Below are 12,814 nucleotides of genomic sequence, written 5' to 3'. Positions count from 1 at the left end.
TGGCTGCCTTCAATTAACCCCTAACTAAAACCACAACTGGCTTCACTGGGAACGCAATCAAGCAATGAACAAAAAATTCTTTGCATTTTTTAATATAATAAATTGATGTAGGGAAATACTTGGGATTGGGGAAATTCACGAAGAACATATAGTTTTTAATATGGGCTTTTCTCACTGTGTGATGGTCTAAATTATTGCACCACTCTCTACATCAACCTCTGCCCAAGTGGGACCTTAATACCCCAAAATAAACATATGAACATTGAAAATAGACCAAAAGGTAATAATTGTTAGTTAAAGTTATTAGGAGTTATTCAGTTATTATTAATTCACAAGTATGAACATAAGAGAGTAAAGCAGTTTACCTATTCACGTTTACTCCTGTATCATTTGCTTCTACGCCTATAAATTTGATGGGCTGAGTTATTCAAAACAGTGGCTTTCAGGTTTACTTTGATTGTTGACGTTTTTACAAATATATGTACCAACCAATGTAATCTATGCATCTAATCTAATCTACACTCCAGTCCATGTGGTGGCGGTAATGCAACAGTAATCCAGATTTCCGACAGTGAGGACTGGAAACGGAACAAGAAGGGGAACCTTTCTAGGGCAAATGTTTCCGGTCGACGTTATTTTGAGTGTGGACTGGAGGATATTTCGTCGATTGTCTGACAACAATTAGTTTTAAACTCTTTCGCCTTCGCCGTGCAAAATTCAATGGCTGCCCCAGGTAGGTATTACAGTTTGGTCGTGTATATAAGTTTACGTTTTCATATGTATCGTTCATGTGGCTTACTGTGGAAATCTAATGGCTACGAGAGGAACAATATGGATACATAAAGTGGCGCTAACGTGAACGTTAGCCTGAAAGTTAGCATTAAAGTTAGCAACACATCTTCCCCCCTCCAATTAGAAACAGTTTTACACATGCCGGTGGACTGTATTTTTTGTAACATAAATGTCTACACTTTTAGTGCTGTCACACTGAGCCAATAAGCCAATAAGCAGAAGCTGTTTCTGCGTTTCAGTGACCTCTTAGCTACTCCAAAATGTGTCTGTTGTTAGATGCATTGCCTCTTTTGTAGAAATTAAAAGTGGAAAAGTGGAGCCTAGCATGTTATAGAAAAAGTTGCATTAAGTGTTATCAACAATTCATATATATTACTGTGCAAAGGTTTTAGGCACTACAATTAAAAATAATGATGCTGTCAAACAAAATGCCATGAATATTCTTCATTTGCTAGTTAATTTTACACAAAGTGGAGAAAATATAACCAGATCAATATCTGGTGTGACCACCCTCAGCCCTTCAAACGGCACCAGTTCTCCTAAATTCATGGTACTCAGCAGGTAGGTTGTTGGAGAACTTGTCATATGTCTTCTATGGATTCAGGTTGTCTCACTGTCTCCTGTCTTTTCATATAATCCCAGACTGACTTCATGGTGTTGAGATCAGGGCTCTGTGGGGACCACGCCATCTGTTGTGGGACTCCTTGCTCTTCTTGTCCTTGAAAATAGTTCTTTATGCCTTTGGCTGTATGTTTGGGATCAATGTGATGCTAGAGAATGAAATTTGGACTGCTCATATGCCTTCCTGATATAAATATAAATATATAAAGAGAATATAAATATCTAAAGTGCCTGTAACTTCGCCATGTTACTACATATAGGTTATCAACCTTATAGTTTAATTATTGGACATCTTTGTGTGTGTGTATACAAATGCTTAACTACTTACCTGATTGAAAAACTCTTTCTTACAGGGCCCAACAAGGACAACATCAGAGCTGGGTGCAAGAAATGTGGATATCGTAAGTAAAGCTTTGACCCACGTTTCATTGCAAGTTTAAGGATTTAAAGGTTTTGTGTGTGCGTGCGTACATGCACTCATGCTGCTATATGTCCTTTCTTGAGTGACCTGAACCTGAAACTGAAACTGAATTTCTGAATGACAGTCCAGATAATGCTCTGTCCCTTTCTGGATAAATTTAAGAACATGTCCATAACAATCAGCTGGCTAATGGTTACTTTTCATCATTAATACATGCTTGTATAATTTAGTAAACTCTGTGGGCTCCAGGCTGCTAGCATACAAAACGCACCTGGCGATGATGAATGAACTACGAGCTAGACAGTCAAAGACTGTGCATTTCTCCACCTGTATGTGACAGACTTTTACTAAACGTTTCAATAGATTGCTCATGTTTCCCCCCTTACATGCAAGACTTAACCAGACGTTTGTACATTTAGTTCTCTCTGATATTGTCACTAAGAACAGGGTCTCTGTGTTATGTCAAATCATATCTGCCAGACAGTGATTCATATTTCCTTGTAGTGGTTGCAAGGGTTGGAGTAAACAATAAAACTGTCCTACTTTGCTATTGTTGTTCATCCATTCACCATGGGTTTTCTTTCCAGCGGGTCACTTAACATTTGAGTGCCGAAACTTTGTCAGAGTGGACCCTCAGAAAGACATTGTTCTTGATGTCAGCAGCACTAGCAGTGAGGAGAGTGAAGATGACCTACCTGCAGCTCAGCGCAATGAGAAGCTGGGGCGTAGTGGCCAGCATCGTAGAGGTATGAAATCAGATCAAATAAAGCTTTTTTCGTCTATTATAGTTTGCATTCAAAAGACAAGGTAAATACTTCCACCTGTGGAATTCATCAGATAGATTTTGGCGATTGCATATACAGTAGAAGAGCAGCAGCTGTAGCCCCAGCAGTGCAAGTGGTTGAAGCCTCAGTTTTGCTACTATTAGACATACTTTTCCAGTTACTTGCCTTTTTACTTTATGAGCAGCTGCTGTTACAGTTAAAAATAACTTGACTGTTCTGTCTACAAATTTTATGTTAGGTGACGATGATGGTAGAAAAGAGAAACAAAAACGGAAGAAGAGCAGAGATGGAAAGTCAAGAAAGAGGTAACTTTTTTTCCCTCACTTGTTTACACCTATATAGTCCTCTGACAACAGAATCATGAATGTATGTGAGTATATGAAATGCATATAAAGATATTCCCTTATATTGCATTAAGTATACTATACTATAAAACAGGAAATAAGCTATTACAGATTTACATACAGTGTTTCTTTTACTGATAATACTTGACTCATAATGAATAAAGAATAAATACATTTCTCTGCAGGTCTTCAAACATGTTGAGTCTTTTCAGTTACTTATTTTGGGAAGCAATATACTGTAAATTAGTGTTCAAAATTCGGAGATTGGTTTTCTTTTATTAGTCATTCTACATGTTTATGACCTTTCAATCATTTGATTATTGTTTTTTACTCCCTAGATCTGTTTCGTCATCAAGTGAGGAGGAGACCACAAAGAAGAAAAAGAAATGCAGCAGGTCCTCCTCCTCATCTGATAAAGAGGAGAGGAAGAAGAAAAAGAAACTGAGAAGCCACAAGAAGAAAAGCAAAAAGAACAAAAAGGAGCACGGGAAGCATCACAAGAAGAGACAGAAGAGCAGAAAAAATCAATCATCATCCTCTTCCTCCAGCTCAAGTGAATCATCAGATAGTGACTGAGACAACTTAACTGTGCAGTGTCCAGAGGTCCAACATATTTATTCTTTGGTCCATGAGAAATGTGTTTTGCAGACATTGTGCAAATAGGGCACATAAGCTGTAAAAAGAAAAGAAACCAATGCAGAGAAGTAAATTTGAATACCTAAATCAGTGCAAAAGAAGCACACAGAGTGCACTGTACCCTCTAGATAACAGTTTTACACTGGCACGAGTAGCACCATCATGCAAGTGAAAAAAAAAAAAAAAAAGTCAAGCTGATGTTCTAGGTTTCTCTTTGCTGTTCTTTTGTTTTTGTGTCTCTTTTCATACTTTGCTTTAATCCTTCCCTTTTAAATTCGATCAAAAACATTTTTAAAGGTCAAATGTTAATGCAGAACATGATTCCGTTCTCCAAAAACGGTGGCTGACTGGGTTTTAAGCTAAAGATCACAATGACTAATAGTTGTGGCTGACATATTGGCAGCTATTAACAACAATCAGACAATTTCTTTGTCAGTACTATTAGTTGGTAGCAGTGACTCTACTGATGTTTAGAGTATACTTTGGCTAAGATAGCTTTATAGTACAATGAAACTCCTGGAGCTTTCTGGTAAGACATGTGGCTGCTTGTAATGTGGATTCATTTTCTTATTTAACCAACCATATCTTGTTGGGACATTTTCATTCCAAAGCATTTGTGTGGATATTTTGGTTACCGTAATTAACAGAACCTCTTTATACAGCTTGTTTATTTCCTATTTGCCATTTACTTTAGCTTCAGTCTGACTTTTTTGGTCCTCCCCAATAAGTGTTCTTTTATTGCAATAAATATATATTTGTATCAAGCTGTTATTCACTTTAGTTTTTAAAAAATTCATAATTGTGTCACTGCAATAAGTGACAAGGCAGAAAATCATCATGGAAATTATGAGGCCAGAAAAGTCTTGACATCGTACTGTCCATGGTAATGGATCAGATACAGTCATATTTCCTGTAGAGGGCAGCAGCACACAAAATGTGTGCACCCCTCTGTTTTTACTCACTGTAAGTATCTTTACTCCACCTAGTGGCCATGGTCTGAACATTCAGAGGCTGAGCTGAATCCCCTCATGTTGCTGCCATCTGCTTTAATGATAATAGGCAATGGAGAAAGAGAAACATCCTGACACTTGTTTGATTTGCCAGATAATCATGAATAGACAGAAGCTGCTAAGTAACAAGACTTTTTGGCTGGACTCCCTAATGGCAGAGGCACCTGAGTCAGACATCAATCTCACTTAATACTTTAAATGTTCTGAGGCAATTTAATGAACAGCCGTGGTGTTCCATATCACGTCCGCACATGAAGATCCAATCCATGTACACACTACTGCATAAACATACTAGACACATGTATAAACATGTCATAAAACACACTCACACATAAAGTGTGTCCAGACATTTCATAAATATCTTTTAAATTATTGAAATCCATCTACACATCCGAACCTTCCTGTCGAAACCTGCAGCAGAGAAATGCCACAAAGCTCTGCTCAGTTTTTTAGAGTTTCGGAGGCAGCAGAGCTGAGAGTGAGCCAGGGGGACAAACCGTCAGCAGGAGGCGAAGGCTGAAACACCTCGTCTGGGGACCTTGACAGGCGGCTGTGAACCGAGGCATCGTGGTGGCCCCCTCAGGCAGGTGCAGCAAACCATGTGAGGCATCAATTTAATTTCTGCTCTTATCCTTCTCCCTCCATGCCATCAGTATCAGTCTCTGCCAAGACATGAAACAGCAAAAAGAGCCACAGACTCTAACAAACCAAGGATATTTGGAAGCCCTTGTGCTTTGTTAGATCTGGGCTGTGTGACAGGTGTTTACAATAGCGCCATTAATTTCACTTTGCCTTCAGGAAGGGTATATCTTTTTAAACATCTGCAACATCCTGACAGCTACATGCATGGCTGCTGATCAGAGCCTGGCAATATGACAAGAACATATCCTGCTCCTTTATCTTTTCAAGGTCCAGAGGGTAGATAAATTTTATTTTTGAAAAAAAAAGAAAAAAAAAAAACTAAACAATGAGGCACTGCTAACAACTAGGTGAAGACAGTCAAGCTGTCAGTTAAGTTTCTGGGAAGGTCTGAGTCCTGTGGGAGCAGCTGAGGTGATTGTTCTGCAATTTGAGACCACATCAACAAAAATCTTCACAGAAAGATCTCATTAGTTTGTGACTTGCCACCACCATGGCTGAAGAGTGCCAACTAACAAAAGGAAGCGCTTATTAACTTTACCCCTTTGAGTTAGTTGGACACCACTCGAAAGTTTGTACACGAGTTACACAAGAACTCCTGCCTGCGGACAGTTAGCTTAGCTTAGCATAAAGACACTAAACAAAGGGAAACAACTAGCCTGGTTCTGTCCAAAGGTAAGAAACATCTACCTGCCACTACTTCTAAAACTATTCTGTATAAAAACCAAAGTGTAAAAGCAACCTGCTGTGGCTTTACAGTTGTGTGCCAGACTATTTTTTGTCCAGGAGCAGTGACTCCAGAAAGTCACTGCACTAAATAGTTTCATATTTAACAGACAAATGAAAACAGATTTGACCACTTCTAACTTGTCAGTGCTGAGCACAAAGATGTTTCCAAATTAAAAGTAAAAATAATTCTTGAATGAATAATATCGCTACATCATTAAAATGTATGAGCATTCATTCTTTTCATTCTGCAATAGCAGAACCATTATATGCACTCTGCACAACATATTAATACTATGCATATGCTTGATGCACTTTAATCAGGCTCTTGTAAAGTGTTGACAAAAGAAAACTTGGAGTGTGAAACTTCATAATTGCCCAGATGGTAAGAGGACAACTTGATACAGAGGAGCAAATGAAGTCGAAGGATTGCTGCCATGTGCAGCCACACTGAGCAAACCATATGCTGTTTGTGTAAGACAACAACAAGGTTTTCCTCTTTTCATCAGCTCATTGGCTTTTATTGAGCCTGTTGGGCTGTAGGAAAGAGGAGAGCAAATGGTTCTCCACTGAGCCATTTAAATGAAAATGAGATGGTCAAAGTCATCTTTTAGAGAGTTTAGCGGCAGAAGAACGGTGATTGTGTCTCCTTGTAAGCATCTTTGAGGCACTGATCTCAAACTTAGTGAAAATCCTTTTTGCAAAATGGCTGACCAGAATGACTATACCATAGGGGTAAATGATCTCTCATTAACAAAAGGTGAGTTTTTCAATTTGTTTGTATAACTTCAGCGGCTCAGTTTCAGGCTTGTGTAGGCGGCCTGGTAGCCTCTGCACTGATGTCTGTTTTTAACCTATCTTGGGGATTTGAGCACACATTTTTCCAGCAACGCCCTGCTACAGATTCACACAGTTACATTCATCCAACCTGGGAGCGGCCCAGTACAACCACAGTCTCCTACTGAAACCAGTGCACAGCTCCAATGGAGATGCAGTTAAATGCTTGGCTCAAAGGCACCTCAGTGGATACTGTATAATTCCCTCTGTTTTAGCACTTGCCCTGAGAATTCAAACCTGCAACCTTTTGGTCACGAGCCTGTCTCTTAACCTTAAGGCCACCACCACTACACAGCAAAGCATAATATCTTCCCAGAAATAAAATGAAAATCCCTTATGCTGCACTTTGGTGGGAACAACCCAAGCTGAGAGATGGCGCCGGTTTTGCGTCTGTAACCACTGTTGAAATATTATTTCAGAGGCAAGCCGTCCCCGCATCTTGGAGCACGGGGAGCAGAGCGCTTGAAAAATGCATTAGGGCCAAGGGGCAAGTTGGAGGCTATACATTTGCTACCAATTTAGTTCCTGCATCTTAGATTTCGTTCCCTTCTTCCTCTCCTGGCCCTGAAACCAGGCCTAATGTAGTAAATAACCTCTAGGATAAATAGACAGCAGGCTACATGACCCCAGACATCAAAAACGGAGGCTGTAATAAATACTACATAGTTTTACAGGAAGCATGTTCGACATTCTCCCAAAACCTGCAGGGAAAGAAAACGAGGGGGCGAACGGGGTGAGTCTCTGTTCACCGCTCTCTCTTTGGTCAAAAGCTTTTTTCCTGAGGTCTGTTATTACCGGCCTAGCTCCTGGGTTCCCATTCAGAGTGGAGCTTGTTCATATAAACCTTGAGGTTTTGAGGCATCGCTGGACTGACTGGGTGGCTTTCACCAGGGAATTAGCACAGGGTCGCATTGGATCATGATCAGTAGGCCCTCTACAGCTAACCTGTATTGGACTGGGCTGCTTGTGGAGGTGGTGGTGGTGAGGACAAGTTTCCTGGCTCTGAAATATGGGTCAGTCAGAACGCAGGATGTGTAGGCCCTGATCCTGTAAATCATGGATCCTTCTAATGCCTTGCTACTTACTGTATAACTTCTAAATCATTTGATTTAACCACCATTTTCCAGATTAGTCTTGATGAGATTGGAAATCTGTTCTACTTTAAGACCTATTTTTCTGATTGCTAGAGCAAGTACAGTGTATAAAGTAGTTTCAGCCAAATGATGTACAGTATGAGGACAGTTGTAAAGATATAACAGTCTAAGACCAAAGAGGACAAATTGCATTTATGGGGAGAGTTGTGGATATAATATGAATTCTGAATCTTATTCATCTAGATCTAGTACATTTATTTGCATATTTATGTTTCAAAAATCCACTTAGATGGATAAACAGGGAAATGGTATTTAGCCTATACACTGAACATGGTGTTTTCTTTTTCAGCACCATGCATCAGTGGATAGTAGCTCTCTTTTCAGCAGAAGAATTCCAGCTTTCTTATGTAAAGTAATAAATGTGCTCAGAAATCAAAAATACAATTTAATTTTCAAACGATCCAAAACAAGAGAAGTTATCAAAATAACCCTCTCTGTGACACTTTGCTGCAATCTGCATGTCAGGAGCAAAACTTGTTTTCATTGATAATCTATTAATGCGTCCTTGCTCCATTAATTTGTCATGGTAGAGATGATATTCATCCCATAAGTATTGTATTCTATATCTTAAGTATTTTTTTTACTCGTTCCATACAATTTCTAGAACATGCTGCCATAAGATGGAGACTCATGTCAGTGGTTGTTTCATTCCTCTACATTCTCCTCTTATCCTTATTGTTTTCATTGACTTTTTCCTTTCATGAAAACATGAAAAAAATTCAGCACACCCCATCATCTTGTAGTTGAAAAACATGCTAATTGTAATTTGCATGTACCTCTTGAGTTATGTCTATTGTGCACACAAAGATGCTCTTGACTTCTGTTGTTTCCTCCTTTCTGACCCAATTCATCCGTGCCACAGAGGTCCAGAAGGTGGCAGGAGTGACACTGCTGACAACTTACCAGCAGGAAAAAAACAAAAAAAACAAAAAAAAACAGAAAATATAACCGACCCAGCAGCTTCAGCACCACAGTCTTTCCTCTCTGCTCATTGAATGACGATAGACATTTTACATGTCCCCAACATCAGACACATGTGGCTTTTTCAAAGACGAACGGCATGGTGTCATCTCTGCGCCGGGCACATCTGCTCACTCTTACTCTGGTTTTAGTGTTCTTTCCACTCCACATTTATATGGAAAGTGTTTTGTGCCTTTGTTCTGTTCTGTGGGGGGTTTCTGTCCCTTTGTTTGAAACTGACATCAGACAGGGCCTGAGGGGCACATGATGCCTGGAACATGATCGAGATGGTTATTTTTTGTCTCTTACATTGTCACGACTCTTGGCCCTTTTTTTTTTGTTTCGATGGAAAACTTCATCATAAGACAGGAAAAAAAGAAAACTGGCGAGGATGTCATCACTTTTTTTTTGTTACAGAAGTTGACACGTGTGTTCACAGTGTGTTGGTTGGTTGGTCGTGCCAAGTGATGCTGAAGGTGATTAGTCCTACTTTAGCATTAACTGATGGGCATAAAGTCTGTCAAAGGTTTTTTTTTTTTTACAAAGAATATATATATTTTTAGCATATCCTACATAAATTCTCAGCACATCACAATCTATTTTTTACTTATTTGGGAAAAATGAAATGAGCTTCCTTTTTTAAATAGCAAATTCCAGCTTTATGTTCTGGCCTTGGAGCTCCACTGGTCACTGACCCAGCTGGAGCAGCTGAAGCGTTCGGTGCCTTGCTTAGCGGCACCTTAGCTGTGGTTTTTATGTGAGCAGAACATGTTACTCATTTTCCCCAGACAGTTTCCCTGCTGGTGTAGGGATACAAACCAGATACCCTCTTGTCACAATGTTTCTTCTCTGAAGTAGCTCTCAAGAGCAGTTACAATTTAAGTGTCATTTCAACAGTGAAGATTTTACAGATTTGAAGCCAGAAGCTCTTCTACTTGTACTGGTATACTGTTGAGGCTACCACTGTATGATTGAAGATATAATTAGCATATGCTGTATTATTCCTGTTAAAAGTGAAGGACACTACATAGAATACATTTTTGATTTATTATTATTATTGTCTGATTTTTTACAGTGAGGGGATGGGTGTGAGTGTACTGATGAAGGTGAACATCTAAGCCATTGGGAGAAATAAATGTAAACATATAGATATTAGGGTCGGTCATGATCTACCTTGCACAGCATAAAAACTCTCAATAATAAAAAAATCGTATTACTACTCAGGGGCTGTATTCATAAATGGAAAAAGATATGAGGCCAACCATTTACCTGAAGGGAGAAGACCTTGTGAGCAGCGTTTTATGGTGAGCTTTTTCTGCTCTTTCATGACTGTACCAAATTGTTTCTTCTAAAGTGCGGTATCTGGCCCATAAACTGCCAAAGGTTCCCAAGGCAAAATGAGCAGACGTCTGTAATTGTCTAGGTGGTTGGGTGTGTGTATGTGTTTGTAAGACTGGAAAAGAGAAGAGAGGGGATTGCAGAGAAAGAGGGAGGAGGAAAACCTATTAGGCAGCAGGAGAAATGGAAGTCCTGTGTGGTCAGTATGGATGTGTTTTAGTGTGGGGTTGCTTGCTAGCATTTCACTCAAAGGATAAATGATTCATTCAGGCCTGTGACAAGCTTAGCTTTCAATTCTGAACATCAATGCAGCTTAAAATTCTGGCAATTAATAGGCAAATTCTGGTCTAATCACCTTTTTTTCTTTCAGAAAGCAGCTTTATTGGAACATCCGCATGGTTCAGACAGAGAGCTGGTTTTAACTTCAACTTCATGGGGCTTTATCTGTCTGCAGTGATAAATAGACTTTTAGACTTCTAAAAAGAAGCATGAATCCATTATTACCTGAACCCACAACCTATATCACTGTCTTTATATGGGTGTGAGGGAAAAGAAGGAATACATTAGTGAAAAGCATCCAAAACCACACCATCCTGTGCCATATACAGACAAAGTGATAGGCGTTGACAAAATGAACTCTCTGCAAGGTACATTTTTTGAGTTTTTGATTGTATCACATGATCATCCTCAGCAGATGGAGTTTGCCCAATTGTCAGGGAATTGTACATGTTCGCATTCCCATTCTTCTGAGCAATTTAAAGACTTTTCCTCCACACTGGCTTAAAGTTGAGATGACAGTTTATTGGTGAGGAGAGGGCAACATAACAAAACAATTTCACTACCAGGTCAATTTAGTAGCTGTTCTTGAACTGTCAATCAGTAAACATTGCTTTTGTTTAATTTTAATTTTTGGATAAATACTGTGTTTTTCGAAGAAGTCCTCCAAATTAAAGTCCTCCAGACTTGCATTGTTTGTGACTGCCCTTCATAACACATGAAAGTTTTCTGATCAGATGTCTGCATCAGCAGGACACCATAACAAATCACAGAGATCTTACACAGCTATGGTATGGGTTTGGTTAGGTTTAGGCACAAAAACAACTTGGTAAGGTTTAAGGACGATTATGGTGTGGGTTAAAATAACTACTTGCCTAAGAGGAAAAAGGAAACATTATTTGGGTTAAATGACAACTTTACTGAGGTTAAGGGGCCATCGTCATCATGGTTATAATAATAACCGCAGGGTTAAGGTCAGGGAACAATCGTGGTCATGGTCAAAACAAAAAAGAAGTTAACAACTGACTCCCACGTCAAAGTCCAACATTTTGTTGTCCCCTCCAACACCAGCATTGTCCCTCTGAGGACTTTGTGACTCACAATATCACAATACTTGCTACTTTCTTCCAGATAGACAAGAGTCATAATTTTCTACTCAGCCATTTTAGGGCTTTACCACTTGAACGTCAACATATGTTACTTTTGGGCATTTGCTAAAATGACTAATGGTGTCAGTCTTGTATTTTCACTGAGGAAAAAGATGCAAATACAGATTATGAGTTGGACTTGGATTCAGTCATTAACTTTTAAAGTAAAAATATAGGCTAACGTTATCTTAACATAATGTCTATCATATTTGAGAGCAACTATACTAAACTACTGTATTAAATATGTTAAAAATTGCTACCTGCATTCAGGAATTACATTTTTGTTTTAGACCTGGTTACCTGTTGGAATGCAATGAATTTAATTACACAATATCTTCTGTGATGACCACTCCGCTGGGCAACCCTTTAAAAACTGCCTGCTCAGTCTGTCTCTCTCTTTCTCCTACCAGTGACATCCATTCTTTGTTTCGTTTGTTTGGTTAATTTTAGCACTCAACACTTTCAGTCATCTATGCATTACCATACACACTGATTTTACTGATTTAACACGTCCTGTTTTCCTTATGTAAATAGCTTACTTTAATAAATTACTTTTGTTGTTTGCTTTTTAGGCACGTGTGTTCTCCCTCATTCTTTGTCCAAATTTTGAGCCCGTTTGTGACACTTCTACTACAAAACCATTTTAAACTTGAGTAAATACTAACAATCATTGCACCAGAATTATTTTGTTAAGAAATAGCAAATTTACCACTTTGTGCCAGTATTGCAAAGAGGCCTTTGCCCACTCTTACTTGAGAGCTTTTGCAAACCCTTGATTGAGGCTTTTGATCAGAGAAATAAGAAGCAGGGAGGTTGAATACAGCCAAGCACTTGCATTCAATACTTGTATGAGGTTTCTAATTGCCAGTGAACAGCTCTCACCAACCTGTTTTTTTAGGTTGGAGCGAAAGTATTGTCATTTTTCATTCATGACTTCAAACGAACGACTTGTAAAAATTGGTAAAGAGCATAGCCACAGAGACGGGGTAACCAGAGATGTTTTCTCAGTAATTCCTTCTTGGATTTGGATATAACCATGCCTGCAGCAAATGGGAATTGCAGTTCACTGCAACAGTGAGAAAGGGAAAAGGAGAGTGAAAGAGACAGAGATAATAAAGAGAGATGGA

At 39.1% G+C, this 12,814-nt stretch overlaps 1 protein-coding gene across 1 annotated transcript; it reads left to right on the top strand.

Moving 5' to 3' along the window:
• The first annotated feature begins 582 nt into the window (after positions 1 to 582).
• Positions 583 to 3,654, top strand: srek1ip1 (SREK1-interacting protein 1). The gene is made up of 5 exons (XM_071485938.1): positions 583 to 733; positions 1,767 to 1,814; positions 2,422 to 2,580; positions 2,858 to 2,924; positions 3,302 to 3,654. The coding sequence occupies exons 1-5, from the start codon at positions 721 to 723 to the stop codon at positions 3,537 to 3,539; spliced, it is 525 nt and encodes a 174-aa protein (XP_071342039.1). The 5' UTR covers positions 583 to 720; the 3' UTR covers positions 3,540 to 3,654.
• Positions 3,655 to 12,814: the final 9,160 nt, after the last annotated feature.

Source organism: Trachinotus anak, unplaced genomic scaffold, assembly GCF_046630095.1.
Source record: "Trachinotus anak isolate AG129_WGS33_773 ecotype Australia unplaced genomic scaffold, CSIRO_AGI_Tana_v1 ptg000010l, whole genome shotgun sequence".
NCBI lineage: Eukaryota > Metazoa > Chordata > Actinopteri > Carangiformes > Carangidae > Trachinotus > Trachinotus anak.
Note: the sequence above shows the minus strand (reverse complement) of the source record. Positions and strands in the feature narration are given on the sequence as shown.